The sequence below is a fragment of the Giraffa tippelskirchi genome, chromosome 8, assembly GCF_054371585.1.
Source record: "Giraffa tippelskirchi isolate mGirTip1 chromosome 8, T2T-mGirTip1v1.2.pri, whole genome shotgun sequence".
Lineage (NCBI taxonomy): Eukaryota > Metazoa > Chordata > Mammalia > Artiodactyla > Giraffidae > Giraffa > Giraffa tippelskirchi.
This window is the reverse complement of record NC_137282.1, coordinates 62,032,199-62,050,504: the sequence shown is the minus strand read 5'-3', so window position 1 is coordinate 62,050,504 and position 18,306 is coordinate 62,032,199. Positions and strand designations below refer to the sequence as shown.

The window sequence follows — 18,306 nt, the reverse complement described above, 5'->3', positions numbered from 1 at the left end:
GACTGATGCTGAAGCTGAAGCTCCTATACTTTGGCTACATGATGTGAACTGACTCATTGGAAAAGCCCCTGATGCTGGGAAAGATTGAAGGCAGGAGGAGAACGGGACAAAAGAGGATGAGATGGTTGGATGGCATCACCAACTTGATGGATATGAGTTTGAGTAAGCTCCAGGAGTTGGTGATGGACAGGGAGGCCTGGCGTGCTGCAGTCCATGGGGTCGCAAAGAGTCAGACACGACTGAGCCACTGAACGGCAACAAAAACATGCGCAGTGGCCTCCCCAGGCCTGCAGCTCCCCAGGCTCAGCTGCTCGGACCCCTGGCCAGCTGTCTGCAGACACCTGAATGCCAAGTCCTGCTGCTGCAGGCGTGATCCTGTGCCCAGTGTCATATTCCCTGGGCACTCACGGGGGCAGCAAGTGATCAAGAAGCCCACCTGGCTCCTCAGGCTCCACTCCATGGGGAGCCTGGACTAACCGGAGGGTAACGTGAGCCCCTCGCTGCCCTCAGGGCCGGCCTGGCATTTGAGCCCATCCAGACGGCTGGCAAGGGTCTGAGCAGGGGAGCCTGTGGTCCCAGCCGTGTCCTCTGGCTTCGTCTCGTGGGCTTGCCCAGCCCCCATTGGGGTGGCTTGTCCTCCACTGCAGCCAACAGAGCTTCCTCCCTTCCCGTCACGGTTGGAGGGCAGTTTGCAGGCGTTTTTCTGGCCCATTGTGCTCACCAATGCCCGTGTGTTTTGCTCCGGCCCCTAGATGTTGCCGAACAGCAGCCGCGCGCCTCCTCTGGCCTCTCCCGGCCGCCTCCTGGTTTCTGGCCGCATCTCTGACCCGAGGGACCCGCCCTCTGCACACAGGGCGGGGCCGCCTGCTCTGCTCGGCCTTTCAGGGGCCTGGGTGGGGCACGCGGGGGTCACCAGGGCTGTTTCTCTCTGCAGGCCCCTCTCTGCTGCTCCTCCAGCCTCCGTGACCCTGTCACCCGAGGACGTGCCCTGGCTCTGAGAGCGTCACAGGCCTTGGGTGCCCGAGAATGGGGAGGGCCTGAGCCTCAGAGTCCCGTCTGATGGGAGCCGTCGGACTCGCATCCCCCGGGAGCCGCACGCGAGAGAGGGCCCCCTCCCACGGGCCCACATCCCGGGTGCAGGCTGGTGGGGGGAGGCCCTGTGGGACCAGGGGGCAGAGTCTGCGGACGACTGGCCGCCGCCTCCCGGAGCTGTGCTTGCTCTCACTTAGTGGAAGAACACGCTGTGAATTTGCCATTACAGCAAAGCCAGCGTGTCTTTTTTATTAAGAATGTCATGGAGCCACTTCCTTGTGCGTCTGTCGCAGCTGTGTATATTGTTCCTCTAGCGCAAACAGCACTGCCCCGTCACCGCAGGAAGAGCACTGGCCGGGTTAAAATGAAGTCGGGCAGCTAAGAGCTGGCCGTTCCCGGAGGACGAGGACCCAGTGAGGCAGTCTCCACGGGAGGCGCCCACCCACTTGGGTTTCCAGACAGAAACAGTGAATCCCCGCCTGCAGACAGGAACGGGGTGGGGAGGACTCCATGCCGGGGAGCGACGGCGGGTGGGCACTGTCCTGTCCTCCCGCTCATCCTGAAGCCCCACGACCGCCGTGACCACCGTGTCCCCCGGCAGGGACAGGGCCCTGCAGGTCGGGTCTACGAGGTGCCTGCCCCTGACCGAGGAGGGCTGGGCCCAGGGGGCGGCTCCTCTGCTGTCCTGGTGGGCCTGTCCTTCCCCCGAGAAGACTGTGGACGCACCACGTGAGCTTGGTATCGTAGGGGCAGTTGACGGGCAAAGAATCAGGAAAGGGAACAACACCCATCGAGCTGGGGTGCCTCGCCGGGCAGGGCCCTCAGAGCTCTGCCGCTTTTGCTGGAGGACACGCTCCTTGCTAACGCCAGAGCTGCGGTCTCAATCCCGTACTGACGTGTGCGATTCCTTGTGGGACAAACATGCCAGTGTCCTCACCCAAGTGGGCTCTGCGGTCACCCTTGACCCCTGCTCTCTCACCCAGCTGTTTAGGTCCTGACGTCCCCCCCAGGGGCCCTCATCACCTACACTGTTGACAAATCCTCGTTCACCATCAGGTCAGATTCGCCCCAGGACCGCAAGGACAGCTAAGACTGTCTGTGGCGTGTTCGGCCAGGCCTGGGGCTGGTTTGCATGAGTCGTCTTCTCTAAAGTTCTCCCGGGGCTTCCTGGGGCCCCCTCCTCCAGCTCGTGGAGTCTGTGGTGATAATCCGGTGACGCAGCCACACACCTTTCTTCCCAACCGATGGCTCCTCAGGGCAGGTCCTGGACTCAGATGCTCTCGGCCACTGACCAGGGCCCAACACAGGGTAGAAGCCCAGGGGCTGACTGGCCGACGAGAGGAAGAATACATGAAGAAATGGATAGACGTGGCATCCTGTCTCTATCTCCTTCACAAGGAGGAGGTCACACAAAGTAAGAGTCAGCCTGACAGCGGCCGTGTGTGTCCAGTGGAAGAAAGGTTCTTTGGGTCTGACCAGGCCGGGGGGCAGCTCAGGTAGACACTGCTGGGCCAGCGACTACCGTCCTGGCAACGTGAGGCTGACAGTTCCACAGGTGGATCTCGGTTCTCATTGCGGGGCTCTGGTGGCCTGCGACTTCCTGCGCTGGTTAGGAGGGCTGGGCTCTACACACCTTTCACGGGAGTCCGTGGTGTGAAAGCCCCCCAGGCACTAAGCAAGCACAGCGTCCTGGACACATGGGGGTCTGCCCTGCCCCCCAAAGCCGGTTCATGGCCAAATGAGTTAAGGCCATTGACCTCCATCTGCAAGGATTTCCCATCCCTGGTTCTTCATGCTTGCAAAACGGCTACTGGAGCTCCGGATGTGGGCCGGTCTCCCTTCATCAGAGCCTGTGTGGTGCTTGGTTTCATGTGTTAACTTGGCTGGGCCATGGTGCCCATTTGTTGGGCTGAAGGTTGCTGTGAAGGTAGTTTTCGGTTGGGACTGACGTGGAAACCAGTGGACTCAGAGTAAAGCGGATGAGCCCAGGCCTGTGGGTGGGTTCCTCCAGCCGGGTGAAGGCCTCAGGAGCAGAGAGGTCTCTCCTGGAGCCTGTAACACAGACGCCCACCGGGGCTCCCCGTTGGCCAGTCTGCTCTGCAAAGTTCAAAGCAGCCCCAGCGTGCCCTGAACCAGCCCCGGGGAGTCTGAGTGTGAGTGTGAGCACCGTGGACTCTGGTTCTCTGGAGGGGCCTGGCCAGTTCAGCCCTGAGTACACCCGTGTCCTCACCCAGAGGGTCTGAGCCTGTCACACTGGCTGCTCTGCGGGTCTCACCTGTCCTGCCTCCGAGGTGCAGGGGAAAGGGAGGGGCTGGGGGCTCTGCTGTGTCCACGGCCTGCAGTCCAGATGTGGGGGGATCACAGAGGACCACAAAGTCCAAATTGTCCCCATCTCCTCCCACGACCCATGAGCTGCTGTCAGGTCTGTTTCCTTGTCTGTTTCCCGCACAAAAGCCCTGCGCTCCTACAGCATAAGGTGAGGGCCATGAAACTTGCCGGTGCCGTGGGGCCGTGCCTGCTGGTGTGGGAGCTGCTGAGGAAGTGGGGTGCCCCACGCGTGGGAAGGTGGCTCAGAGCGGCCCCAGCCATGACAATGAGGACGGCAAAGCATCAGGCGTCCCCTCACACCTCTGGATGATGGCAAAGGCGTGTGAGCACATGGACGGCTCGAAGGTCAAGGCTGTGCTTCCTGAGCCGTCCTGGGCCAGCCCTCTGGCCAGAAACATGGCACCCGCGGGGAACCGCAGGCTGCAGTGACCACCTCTGTCTGCTGCCGTCTGTCCCAGGCCAGTCCTCTGTCCTGGAGAGGGCAGGGTGTGTGTGCATACATGTGTATGTGTATGTTTGTACACATGGCGTATGGGTGTGAGTGGATGAATTCATGTGTGTATACAGTACCTGATATGTGCACCTAAGTGTAGGTGTGTGCACGTGTGCGCACGCGTGGATATGTGCATCTGTGTAGGTGTGTGCATGTGAGTGTGTGTGGATGTGTGTATCCGTGTAGGTGTGCACATGTGTGAGCATGTGTGGATTCATGCATCTGTGAATGTGAGCATCCATGTGTACACCTATAGGTGTTGTCTGGGTGCCGTCTCCCAGCCCCTCTCCTGTCCCCGGGGGCCAGCAGCTGGGACTGTGGTGGGGACGTTGTTTCTCTCCCCTAAGCCCTAGGGGCTGGTTTTCCCCAGACATCTGGACAAATCTGGCCGGCTCCTCTGGGGGCGACCACGTCCCTGAATTTACTTGTTTCTCCCGAAAGAAAGCTTCTGTGTGCTTGTAATGAGGGGCTTTTCCTAAAGAGAAAGAGCAACAGCGGCAGGAGCGCACGCGTGTTCTGTAAACTTGTAATCGCAGGTGTCAAACAGCGAGCAGCATTTTCCCGGGAAGACAGAAGCCCTGGGAAATACCAGAGTGCGGGGGCCGAAGCCGTGTTTCCTTGACAGAAGTTAATTCTGAACTAAGTATTCCGGGAAGGAAAGCAGGGGGACGGTTTTACACGTCTATCATTTGTCCTCAGAGGGCACGGAACAAATATGTTTCTTAACGTGTGACACCAGCATTATTCCAGGTGCCTCGGGCTATATGCTGTTTTCCAGTTTGCAGAATTGCAGGCAAAGAAAACAACTCTGCATTAAGAGGAACACACAGTCCAGGCCGATCATAACCACGCGGAATCAGACCCTGCCAGCCGAGGAAGGGGTCTAGGCGGGAGATGATGAGGGCAGGGGTGGGGGGGTTCCTCATCTCTCCCCACTCCCCACGCTCCCCACGCTCCCCACGCTCCCAAGGCCCAGAGGCCCCCAGCTGTGTGTGCCCTGCCTGACCTTGGCTGTCTCCTGTGGGTGTGTCCACCTCTCCTGTGGGTGTGTCCACCTTTTGTTCTGGCTTGGAGCCACGTCCACCTGCTTTTTCCAGAGGAAGCTGGGGTGGCCCCTGGGGGAGGAGGGGTGAGGAGCTGCTGCCCACTGGAGCTCCCATTGGGAGCTAAACCTGGAGCCCCCCCCTTCTCCTGAGCACCAGGTCTCCAACCGCTGGCCCTGGGGCCGAGCTGCAGCCCTCTCAGCCCAGAGTGCCCTGGTGGTCTTGCTGGGGGGTCTCCAGGGGGCCTGCCTCCCTGGCCCTCAGCCTGATCACCTTCTAGGCCGCGGCCTGGCCACCACTCAGCTTTCCAGCTTGGAGGGCAGGGGACAGGTGCTGGGGCCTCAGTCCCCGGAGAAGCTCACTCGACTTCGTCCAAATGGGGCATCTGACCCTTGTCTCAGAACTGTCCCCAAGGGACACTGCAGGCGGCCCGATAGACCCAAAGCTGGACAGCAAACCCTTGGGACAGGCCTGTGTGGTCCTCAGCGCCAGATCCCAGCTCCTTACCTCCGTCAACACCCTGAGGGGTTCAGCCACGACAGGCAGAGCAGTTTCCCTCGACTTTGTAATTCAGATCAGCACACACGTGTGCACACATGCACGCAGGCTCCCTATATGCGCGCACACACCACACATGTGAACACACATATAGGCACATATCACACATGGGGAAAGACCCCACACATGAACACCCATGTACACGCATGTGCACAATGCACGCAGACTCCCTGTGTGTGCATAGACACCACACATGTGTGTACATATAGGCACACATCACACATGGGAACACACCGCACACATGAGCACACAGGTACACACAGGTACACACATACACACAGGCTCCCTGTGTGTACATACACAATACACATGTGAACACACATATAGGCACATATCACACATGGAAAAAGACCTCACATGTGAACACACATGTACACGCATGTGCACACATGCACGCAGACTCCCTGTGCGCGCGCACACACCACACATGCATGCACATATAGGCACACCTCACGCATGTAAACACACCGCACACATGAGCACACACATGTGCACACACCACTAGCACATACAAACACCATACACATGCACATACAATATCCACACATACAACCACACTGCACACATGTATACCACACGTGTATGCTCACACACACCATGCCTTCAAAGGCACCCCAGTGGATCTCCTCATCATCAGAAGTCGCCCCTAAGGTGACCGAGTCACCGGCAGTCCCTGGGGGTGGTCCTGGGCAGGAATCTGAACCTGGGCTCCGGGCCGGCGCTACTAACGGTCCCAGGGAAAGCCCACCTGCCCTCGCCAGTCCGGCTTGTGAGGACACTCTTCGTGACGAGGCCTCTCAGCAGACTCATTGCTCTGTTTGCAGGTCACAGTGGCCAGGGTCTCTTCCTGTGGCCTCAGGTCCAGCTGGGAAGGGTGGGTTAGCGAGGCTGATGCCTTATTGAGTGGACTCCCCGCCTCGCAGTGCCTTCTCTGGGGCTTGAGTCAGGCCCAGGGCGCCTGCTCCCCAGCCGGCTCCCGCCTATAAATATCGGCGGTGGCAGGTCCCCTGTCAGCACAGCTGATGGACGGTCCTCACCTGCCATTACGGCCTGTGACTGCGCGGAAATTAATTTAAGTGGTAGTTAATTTCTAATGAATTCCACTCAAGCGGTTAATATGGTCCCTGGGTGTTATGGTAACCTTCACGGATCACTGCTTTATGTAAATAAATTCTACTTTACTCTGGTTTATTAGAAAAGAGAGTGAGATTGGGGAGTCTGGCTGGATCTTGTCTGCAAACACCCACGGCGAATCCTCTGCAGGATCTTGGTTTAAAAGGGAGGCGGGGACACCCATCGGACTTCTCCTGGCTGCTGAGCGCCCCGGGGTGCTAAGCCTCCCGTCTCCCTGCTCTGGGCAAATATCTTCAAGTCCAGTGTGTTCCAAGGAGGAGGAGGAGAAGAGCTTTCGCCTTAAAAATGCATGCAAGTTCCACGGCAGACCTGTGAGAAGATGGCCTCTGAGGCCTCTGTCTGAGGCTGCAGCCGGCCGTGTGGGGGGGGCTGTGCCTGGGCAGGAGGAGTGAAAGGCTCTCGTCCCACCTCTCTGTGCACGGGGTTGGGGACCTCCGTGCCCCCGAGGGGAGGAAGGCGAGGATGACTCTTCAGTGACCCCCCAGGTCTGTGTGCGGCGGCTGTGTGAGGCTGGGGCTGCACCCGACGGGGTGGCTGCAGCCGGCACCCAAGCGCGTCTGGAGTTTACGCAGGTTACCTGGGCTCCCCCGTCTGTTCTTCTAGCTCAGATGGCCCTCCCGGCACCCCAGATGTGCAGCTTCAATGACAGGCGTTTATTTCTCACGGTCCTAGGGGCTGGACGCCAAGCCCGAGGGGTCAGTGGCCAGGCCCGCCGAGGCCACCTTCCTGCTGTGTCCCCACAGGGTGGGGCGTGAGCTCCCTGGGGTCTCCACACACCAGGCAGCATCTCGGGGCTCCAGGGCCCCAGCCTCGTCACCTCGTCTAAATGTGCTCCCCCAAAGCCCCACCTCTGACCACCACGCGGGGGTGAGGGCTTCCAGGAGGGGTCAGAGGGCCAGGGCATCCGGTCAGTCCTGCCGCGGCGCGCCGGCCTTGTGTCTCCCCAGCTCCGTGCTCTCACGCGGTTCCCGCCTCTGCGGCTGTCTCTCTCACGGGTCAGGGTCTCCCCAACCGTGGCCGTCGGGTGTGGCCGTGGCAGAGTCCTCTCATGTCACACGGGCAGCTGGCTGGCCAGACTGATGTCTGGGCTTCTCGCCCGCCTCCCCCTGAGCAGTGTCCACCCACTGGCCTCACTGAACTTGCTATATGGCCACTGAAGGCTCCCAGGGCGGGTGTCCAGGAGGTGCCTGGAGGAGCCGGGTCGCTGGGAGGACACTCTGGCCAGAACCCGATGGGGCTGCACCCTGACCCTGGGCCTCCTGAACTGAGAAGTGAGCGTCTGGTGTCCACAGGCCACTACTTGTGGGTCTCTGTTACGCAGCTTGAAAGGACTCAGACAGGCTGTCCAGAGAAACAGAACAGAGGGACTCAGTCTAGGAACTGGCCCGTGAGAGCTGGGGGCCTGCAAGTCTGGAGACCGAGGGCAGCCGGCTCGCGGGGACCTTGGGGAGACGTGATGTTCCCGCCGCGTCCAAACCTGCAGGCGGGAGGCCCTGGCAGGGCATCTGCATCAGTCTTGGGCTGAGTGCCTCCTCCTCGGGGCTAGTGGACTTGGCTCCCAGGCCTTTGCCCTGGCTGGGTGAGGCCCGCCCACAGCGGGAGCATGACCCACGGGACTCAGAGGCTGTGGCTTGCGTGCTTGTCCCATCGCGGGGGCCTGCTCGTCAGGTGTCCAGGCCAGCGTCTGCCCCCGCCGGGGCTCACCACGTGGCTGCCCCCCTGTGCTGTCTCGGCAGTGGTCAGGCGGGCACCATGGGCACCCACTGCTGCTGCAGAGCCAGCTGAGGGTCTTTCCAGAGAGCGACAAGTCGGGACCCCTGACTCAGAAACCCTCCTAGCCCCCAGAACCTACAGAGTCTAGGTGGCACCCCGGCCGCACCAGCTCCTGGGGGCCTCGCTCCCCATACCCCGTGTCGCTCCTGTGGTGGCTGGAGGGAGACCCTTCGCCTCCCACACCCCTAGGCCCAGCCTCTCTAGGCCTGGGCAGAGGTGGCACTGGGTCCACCTTCATCGGGCCATGCCGGTCACCGAGGGCCGTTTCCAGAGCGGAGAGACACACGCTTGCCTCCCCACGCGACTGGACCATCCCACCTCCCATGAGCGCGCCCTGGATCCTGTTCACTGAGACTCGGGCTTCCGGCTCCCATGGCACTGTCGGAGGCCCCAGAGGCCCCAGACTAGAAATCGTTAGCGCTTTGTGGCTCTGCCAGGACCACCACCATGTCCCCGACTCGGGGCTGATTCTGCAAGTATCCCAGCCGCCACCCGACTCACGGAGACGCCCAGGCAGGAGTCTGTCCGCCCTGCTGACCGGTGCCGTGTCCACACCCACAGACGCCCCCTTGTGGCTGCGGACGCCCTGTGTTTCCTGCCAGCCCACGGAGTTTATCCCCAGGCGGGGACGCAGCCTTGGCTGAGGCTTGAGCTGCGGGCTTAGTGTCTTGATCAGAATGCTTCCCCGACAGCCAGGCAGCTGGAAGGCTGTTCCCCGTGAAAATGCTTCTCATGGGATCAACTGAACTTGGGGTCACACGTCCTTCCCCACCTGCCGCTGGGGGCCGTCACCCCGTCGCCCTCTCCCCGAGGTCCTGTCTGCTCCCGTGGTGCCTCACCCCCTCATTTGGAGGGGGGTCCTCAATTCTCAGGTCTGTGCCCCTGCCCCAGCCCGGCCTGGGCAGACCCCACGGCCACCTTCAGCTCCCTCCAGCCCCCACCCCGGGAGCCGGTGCTCGCCGCCCGCCCTAGCCTTGGCTTGCTGCTGCTCTGCCTGCCTCTCTGGGTTCCCTCCCCTTGGAGCGTCCCGGGCTGTTTCCACCCTCTGTGACTCCCCACCTGGAAGCCCCCCACACCCCCCTCGACCACACACACACACCTTGCTGAGCGCGTCTCCCCAGCCACTGACGCAGTGAGGGGGTTCCAACCCCACCCACGGGGGAGGGGGCCGCTGACCCAGGGCTGAGGGTGGGGGCACATTCATTCCCCCAGCTCCTTGGGATGCTGTCCCCAGCTCCCAGGAGAGCTCCCCGCAGTAACTCGAGCCAAGAACCAGTCAGAGTCCTCGTGTAGAGGAGAGAAGTCAGACCTTGGCCCCCCAAAACTCCCAGCTTACATACATAGAAACGGAAGAACCCTGAGACCAAGTTTAGGCCTTGCAGGGAGAGAGGGAGGGGCAGAGCTGAGGGTGAGGGAGGAACGGGCGTGGAGAACAGACCCAGCTTCCTGGACGCCCCGACCCCCTCGCTTCCGAGCCGTGCAAATCTGGAACTTAAGAAAGGTCTTTATTTTAATATATATAATGGGCAGATGTTTCCGGTAGCTGAGGCTTGGGAGAAAGAAAAGGATGCTTGGCCACTCTCACTGCCCTGGTTATAGCAACGTCTCCAGGCCAGGTCATGCCGTCAGCACAGGGCAGGGACCACATGGTCTGATTTCTCAGCGGAGCTGAGCCCGAGCTCAGTGGGGAAAAAAAAGAAAAAGAAAAAGCCTATTTTGACAGAGCCAGAATAATAACCCTGCAGACAATCAGTAATTAGTCCAAACACTAAAGCAAACAGCAAAATCTGCATTTCAAAACAGTAAAGAAATCAGCTTCTGAAAGTACCAAGAACTGAAAAGCCAAATAAAAGCCTTCCAATAGAAAGTATTACAATATCAAACCAACAACTATTATGGCTCTTACAATTCTTAACAAGCAGGTTATGCTGAAGTTCCTGGAATGGATGAAGCCCTTCCTCATGGAGGGGCCCATCGCTCAGAGATGCAAGGAAGGTTCTGGACAAAGATGTGTTGTGAGCAGCTGCCAGTTGGGCATCTACTTCTTTTCTCTCCTTCCACCTGAGCAGTAGAGCCTTGTATACAGCTACAGGAGGTATTTCTCCTCCTCCTTTGCATCCAGGGCAGTCTCTGGCAAGTAAGTAAAATTGCTGGGTGAATTGGGGAAAGCTGCTTAAAAGGATGAGAGAGACAAGGACAAGAGGCAGTTTGTGTTCAGTTTGTGCTCTATCCCTTCCCTCTTTGACTGCCTGGAATGTCGGACATAATAGTTGGAGCTCCAGCCACCATATTGTGTCAAGAGGTTGCCATTAGAATAGAAATCAAGCACCCAGAATTATGGGTAATGAGAGGACAGAAAGTGACAGCTGCCATAACAGCCCACAGTGCCCTTCTGATGGCCTTCTCCATGTATGTGGGCAAGACCTGTGTACTTTGTGTGTGTGTGTGTGTGTGTGTGCATGCTATTTCCAGCCTGTGTCTCTTGCAGTGGAGACAACATATAGTTGATTCATATTGTCAAGCTATCAGACAGGACAACTGCAATGTATGAATCCATACACCTACCAAGTGTCTGACACAGTACATAATGCAAAAGAAATGGACAAATTAGTGATGAATCACAAAGTTTGATTCACTTACCAGAGAAGACTCCTTGATTCTATCATCTCAAACAACAAGCTAGGTAATTAAACCATAAAAGTTATAAGTGAAAAACTGACTTCGTTTTAGAATAGGTGATTCCATATTATCAACTACTGAAGGAATCATTACACCTTTAGACTGAAATCTTAGGAGAAAGCCGCACTCTGGACTTTCTGAAAGACTGAAATGAACTGCCAGTATTTTTGCACTGTGAATCGTATTGTGCTTAGTATAATGGCATCACTATATAAGGAAAAACATGCATCACTTTCTGGGGAAAAGACAATGAATCTTTCATGATGCCAGCCAGATGAGGAATCTGTCTGAGCTCCCACGTGGGAGCTGGTTGACTGGGCCCCAGAGGCTGGCCAGATCTGGCTTCCAGACAGCTCTTCTCCTGTTTAAACACCACACAGCCACCCTCAACTACTCGTGCAACGCAAGAGAGAGCTCTTTGTTCTGTCAATGTCTCATTTTTTTCCTATGCTTTTTAAAACTGAAAAATGAACCTGGAGGTAAAAATAACTGATCTCTCATTGGAAATCACAACCACCAATTACAAAACAGGACAAAATGCCTTAGACAGCAAAAAAAAAAAAAAAAAAGTAAAAAGAAAATTCATACAGATGCAGCAAAATGCCCTGAACTGAAAACAACACTCACAATATCCTACATCAACTTGTTGAAGACACTGGAGCAGAGCCACCTAGGGACGGAGGACGCCCCGCGGCTGTGGACACGAGCCACTGTCCAGATGTCCTCAAGTTTAGGACAGCACTCAAAACAGGGCAGGCACAGGAGTTGCAGGAATTTGCCTGTAGATTCTCAGGACTTAAAGGATGATCAAGCTTGCTTCCAGGGAGTGAGCCTGGGTCTGCAGTTGGAGAGAAAGATCAGCACTGATTATGGACATCTTTTGCATGTTGGACAATTTGAATACATCATCTAGTAGCGATAATTAATTTAAATGAAAACTGTTTTCAAAAATCTTCAACATCACTTGTAGTGGATCAAATAACACCTCCCGCCAAAGCTACATCTACTCAAAACCTGAGAATGCGACCCTACTGGAAACAGGGTCTATGCAGATGTGATGGAGTTGAGGATGTCACGGTGAGACGGTCCTGGAGTAGGGGGTGAGAACGAGACGGTCCTGGAGTAGGGGGTGAGAACGAGACGGTCCTGGAGTAGAGCGTGAGAACGCATTTCTGTTGCTTGAAGCCACCAAGGCTGAGAGTGTGCTATAGCAGCCCAGGGAAGTGACACTCCCACTTTTGCCCCAAATCATCTTGACTTCTAGTCAAGGCGATCACTTGATAAACAATGAATGAAGTGCAGTGAAAGTCGCTCAGTCATGTCTGACTCTTGCCACCCCATGGACAGCAGCCTGCCAGTCTCCTCTGTCCATGGGATTCTCCAGGCAAGAATACTGGAGTAGGTTGTAATTTCCTTCTCCAGGGCATCTTCCCAACCCAGGAATTGAACCCAGGTCTCCTGCATTGCAGGCAGATTCTTTACCAACTGAGCTACAGGGGAAGCCCCCCAAACAATGAATGGAGTAAGTTCATTCCTTCCTTCCTTTCCATCTTAAACTTGTACCCATTTGGAATGAACCAGGGCGGGGGCTCTGTAAAGTTGATCAGCTCAAAAGGCACAAGAATAAAACACGACCCAATGGCTGCCCACCCGGCCTTTCCAAAGAACAAACAGAGAGTTGCTGTGTCAGGGGAAGGATTTAACTCTCAAAACAGGCCTGACGTCTTTTTTTCGTTCTTCCCAAAGAATAAATTCCTTTATCATGATGAAAAAAATGATTCAGTGAGTTCTTAAAACTTCACATTTTAAGTTTAGGGAGAGCCCGTCGCTTCAAGATTTAAATTTTGCAACAACCACAAAAAGCCAAAAACAGCCCAAGTGCCTGCAGGAGGAAGGATGGGGTCGTCGTGGGAAGGAACACCCAGAAGATGGAAGGAAACTTTCCAAACAGCCGTCCGGTGTGTGATTTGATAAAGAAATACATGTAAGCGGCCGGAGAGGACAGTACACGCTGGGGACAGGCAGAAACTGTGGTCTCCTTTATTATGCTTTGATTTTTATTTTCAATTGGAGGATAATTGTTTTACAACGTTGCGTTGGTTTCTGCTGTAAGTATACGTACGGCCCCTCCCTCTCGACTCCCCTCCCCCCATCATCCCCCGCTAGCTCTTGGGTGCTCTTTAAATCTTCGGTTTACTTACTAACTCTGACTTTTTTGGTTGCACTGGGTCTCCGTTGCTATGTGTGGGCTCTCTCCAGTCTGGGTAAGCGGGGGCTACTCTTCACTGCAGCACCATCTCTTGCTGGGACGCACACCTCTAGGCTTACGGGCTTCCATATTTGCAGCACGTGGGCTTAGTTGCTCTCAGGCATGCAGAATCTTCCTGGACCAGGGATTGAACCCATGTCCCCTGCGTTGACAGGCAGATTCTTAACCACTGGACAGATAAGGACGTCCCCACTTTAACAGAAGGGGAAACGAGCATGCAGGGCCCTCAAAAAATTAAAAACAGAACTACGATATGATCCAGCAACCCCACTTCTGGGTGTTTATCCAAAGAAAACAAAAATGTTAACTTGAAAAAAAATCTGCTCCTCCATGCAGCATTACTCACAAGAATGAAGACATGGAATCAACCTAAGTGTCCAGTGTTGCTGTTGTTTAGTCGCTAAGTCCTGTCTGACTCTTTTGTGACCCCACAGACTAGAGCCTGCCAGGTTCCTGTGTCCATGGAATTCTCCAGGCAAGAATACTGGAGTGGGTTGCCATGCCCTCCTCCAGGGGATCTTCTCAAACAAGGGATCAAACACAGGTCTCCTGCATTGCAAACAGATTATTTACAGTCTGAGCCACCAGGGAAACCCTAAAAGAAAGGGTACAAAGTTCCAATTGAAAGTTGCTGAAGATTAGGTCTTAGAAGTTCTCAGGACAAGGGAAAAAACTCTGTACCTACGTGTGGTGACTGTTAACTAGGCTATTGTGACTGTTTTGCAATAGACATAAATATTGAATCTTGATGTTGTACATCTGAAACTAATATAATGTCATGTGTCTCAACGAAAAAGGAAGAAATACTGAGTGAATTATACTGGGTTCCAACATCTAGCAGATTCTGGGGCTCATGGTCCGGGAATCCCGCAGCCCCCCAAGGACATTGAGGTTGGAAACAGTCTTGAATGCAAGCAGGCACCTGCAGCCTCAGGTCGGCTCCGTGCGGCGGCTCACCGATGTCAAGTGAAGCCTGGAAAGGTGAGCGGGTCCTGCCCGATAGGCTGAGGGGAGGGGAGTGGCAGACCCCGTGTGGAGAGCTGGCCGTCGTCCTGCTTCAGGGAGACCCGGGAGCTCGGACTCTGGGCCAGGACATCACGGCGTCGGCCCCGCACACACACTGACCCTGATAGATGGGGCCCCCTGGGTGGGCGGCTGGAGACAGGAGGGGCCTGCAGAGGCCGAGGGTCATTTTTTCTTTCCCCATCTTTCTGGCTCATTCTTTTCAGTAAGCAGATTGTTCACAAATGTTTACATTTTCCTCCTAGGTAGCACTTATCAAAGTAAGATACAAACCTAACTCCTCGAGTGAACCCTCATTCCCATCCCATTTTCCCCTCACCCTGAGAACTGCAGATAACTGCTGGTTTGGTGTGCATTCTTCCAGAATCTTTCTTACAGTTTCCCAAATATTTTTACTTGGAAAACGCGTATGGTTAAAGATTAGTAAGAGTTTTTTACATAAATGAAAACACGCTTTGTACCCCTATGTCGTTTTCTTTATAGACTTAATACTCAGAAACTTGTCGGGCTGGCGTCTGTCACGGCTCAGAGCGCCCCGTCATTTATCTCAGGGCCGCGTGCTCTACCCTCCCAGGACCGCCTCATCATCGGTTTGACCATCCACCCCTGGCAGAGCTTTTGACTGTTTTGTTTTCCGCCCTGACAAGCGCTGCCCTATGGATTCCTGCGTGTGCACAAGTATCTCACTGAGATGACGCCCAGAGTGCGGTCAGAAGAAGGTATGTTTTACATGTAGACTTGCCTGGTGTCTGGAGGCACCACCACCTGTTTATGGGAAACTCTGTTTGAGGCCAGGGTTCCACCTGGACAACGTGCTTCTTAACGTCTGCAAACCTGATGGGCAGACATGCACTCCACGTTTGTCTCATTTCCTGATTACTGGTGAGACAACCACATCTCTGTGGGGTCGCCTGGACACACGCCTGTTCGTGCCTTTCACCCATTTTTGTCAGCTCACATGACCCTTCTCCAGGGATGCTTTTTGGCACCTGAGCCCTTCATCCTGTTCTGTGTGGCCCTCACCCTTGGGGCCCCCAGTCTTGTTCCATAGGATGTGGTGACAGTACCCCTTGCCCTGGGTGGCTGAGGGCAGCGAGAGGGATGTGTCCACACCTTCTTGGGAGGTCATGGACTGGGACCTCGGGCCTGGTCCTGGCTGGTAATGTAAGAAAACCCTGCACCCCCAAGGTTGCACTTCTCAGAGGGGAAGCAGGAGGAGGGCAGGCCCGTGAGCTCAGCACGGAAGGAGCCACCCTGGAGACGTGGGACCTTGTGGCCTGGACTTGGAACCTCAGGGCCAGAACTGGCTCCCCTTGGGGACCAAGAGCCAGGCTAGGGTGGCCTCTCTGCAGCAGGAGGGAGGCGAGGCCACGGCAGCCTGGGGGATCCGATGCTCTTTCCATGGGAGGGCAGTGCTGATGTACGTCCCAATCATGAAGCCATCGACTCCTGGACTTCACGGAGCAGATGGAGGAGCGTCGGGGATCAGAGCAGGAGAAACAGCTGTCCCCCCAGCCCGCTCGGCCTCTGGGGCTGGCGTCCTCCCCACCCAGGCGTGGAGGGCACCTGCCGGGCAGGCCCGTCCAGTGTCTTCCTTCTTCGCCCACCGCGTCCACACTGCTTGAAAGGAGACCGTCACGGATTGCCGCCTCCCGACCTCAGCTGATCTTCCTGTCGTGCTGTGATCCGGGGCTGTGAGTGCTGGCCCGTCGGGTACTGGGAAGAAGACGAGTTGCAAATGGATTCAGTCGTGCTGTGACCTTTAAACAGAGACGAGTGAGCCCCAGAGAAGAGTGACTCAAACATTCATCCACTGTAACCTGCGATGGGCGACAGCGGACACGGGCTCCAGGTCACAGTCTGCAGAGTCCACAGCAGCTGTCCTGCCGACTCAGCTCTCACCCACTGCACACACACATGTGCACACTCACGCACCCAGGCAATACAGTACACACAGGCATGTATGTGCACACGGCACCCACGCGTACACGGACACACGTGTGCACACACACTTCTAGTCTCAGACCAAGGATGACAAACGCATTTAATCAATGTCCAAAATACATCTATATAGGTATAAACCAGCTCACTCTTCCGTGACCTACAGCCAGCTATCCAGCCCTTCCCCGCTCACCCTGCAGGCAGGAATGCTGAGAACGAGTCTGAATCCACAGGCTGCAGCAGGGGTGTGGTAAGAGAGACAGGGCAGCCTCCGAAGAACCTGCCCTCTGACACGGACAAAGCCAGCTTTCCCTCCACCTGGCCCATCTGCCCGCCGGAGCACCAACACAGCTGAGTTCACACTGGAGGTAAGAGTGCCCCAGTCCTAGGTGGGGCTCTGGCGTGGCCGGATCCCGGGCCACAAGGCGGTAAGCCGCAGGGGGTCAGCGCGTTGAAGGCTGCAGGGTGTTTGCGTGCCATCGTCCTCTCCGCGTGCAGCACCGTCTCCCGGGCAAGGCTTCTACATCTGTCTCTGCTTGTGCTTCGGGTTGGTCTTGCAGTAGATGAACCAGCGTCCGCGCCTCTTCACCAAGTAGCAGCCCTTACAGCGCTTCCTGAGGACCCCCTTGGTCTTGAAGCCCAGGGCGGGCTGCAGGCCAAGCGCCGGGCCCGCGGTGAGGAGCGCGGCGACCGGGCCGGGGGGCGCGCGGGCGGCAGGGCCGGCGAGCGGGGGACCCGGAGCGAGCGCGGAGAGCGGGCGGCCCCCCAACTGCAGCAGCGGGCCCACGGCGGAGGCCACTCTCCTTAGGAGGGAGGTGGCCATGTCGTGGCTGGACCTGGGGACGGACAGGAGAGGTTGTCACAGTGGCCGGCGCTCGCGCCCCCGAGAAAACCGCTCTCACCGCGCCCCTGCGCTCGGGATACGGGAAGCAGCGTGTCCCCGGGAGGACGCGAGCGCGGCCGGCCGCAAGGGGGTCCCCCGTCTGACCCCTGCGCCGAGACCGGGGCCCCGGTCGCGAGGCCGCACGAGGCCCGCATCCACGCTCCCCCGGACGGTGCCCGGCCCGCGCCCGCGGTTGAGCGGGTGAAATAGAGGCCAGGGGTCCCCGACGCGCGCCCTTCCGCAGATTCGAACTTCTGCCGCCTCCCGAGCCCCTCAGGACCCCCGAGACCCACCTGAAAAGAGCGCGCCCGGGGCGGCTGTGGAGCGCGTCTCCAGGCCGTGCGCCTGCGCCCTGGGCTGCGCCTGCGCAGTGAGACGGGGACGCCGCCGCCCGGAGAGTCCGCCAGGAAAGAAGATGGCGGCAGGGTCACGTGGCGGCCCCAGTGGGGGCCGGACACAGAGGCGGAGCCAAGTCGGTGCAGGGCCCAAGGTCGCTGGGTTCCTCCCCCGTGGGCTGCCTTTCTCCTCCCCCTTACAACCCAGCTTTCCTGTTCCCCGCGTGTGTGCTCAAGTCCCTCAAGTCCTGCCTGACTGTTTGCGACCCCGTGGACTGTAGCCCTCCAGGCTCCTCTGTCCATGGGATTCTCCAGGCAGGAATACTGGACTGGGTTGCCAGCATCCCTCCAGAGAATATTCCTGACCCGGGGATCAAACTGCGCACCTGCATCCTTTTCCCTGGACTCACTCCTCCTTGTGGGCCACAGGGCATCTAAAGATTTTGGGGGGCCGTGGGGGGTACTTTTCATACTATTCATGGGGTTCTCAAGGCAAAAATAACTGAAGTGGTTTGTCATTCCCTTCTCCAGTGGACCACGTTTTGTCAGAACTCTCCACCATGACCCTAGGGCATGGGTGGCCCAGGGCATCGCTCATAGTTTCATTGAGTTAGACAAGGCTGTGGTCCATGTGATCAGATTGGTTAGTTTTCTGTGATTGTGGTTTTCAGTCTGTCTGCCCTCTGATGGAGAAAGGTAAGAGGCTTATGGAAGCTTCTTGATGGGCGATTGAGGGGGAAACTGGGTGTTGTTCTGATGGGCAGGGCCATGCTCAGTTCAGTTCAATTCAGTTCAGTCGCACAGTCGTGTCCGAC

General features: G+C 57.0%; 1 protein-coding gene across 4 annotated transcripts; it reads right to left on the bottom strand.

The window, feature by feature from the left end:
* Positions 1–13,056: 13,056 nt before the first annotated feature.
* MRPL36 (mitochondrial ribosomal protein L36) lies at positions 13,057–17,510 on the bottom strand. 4 transcript variants are annotated; one of them, XR_014063270.1, is made up of 4 exons: positions 17,450–17,510; positions 16,467–17,109; positions 14,232–16,048; positions 13,057–13,451 (listed from the first exon to the last, which is right to left on the bottom strand). XR_014063270.1 is itself a non-coding variant. In XM_081523626.1 (2 exons), the coding sequence occupies exon 2, from the start codon at positions 17,094–17,096 to the stop codon at positions 16,794–16,796; it is 303 nt and encodes a 100-aa protein (XP_081379752.1). In that variant the 5' UTR covers positions 17,097–17,109; positions 17,450–17,510; the 3' UTR covers positions 16,358–16,793. The 4 variants fall into 4 exon arrangements, 1 of the variants encoding a protein (XP_081379752.1); XR_014063269.1 differs by having other exon boundaries at positions 13,057–16,152; XR_014063268.1 differs by having other exon boundaries at positions 13,057–16,048.
* Positions 17,511–18,306: the final 796 nt, after the last annotated feature.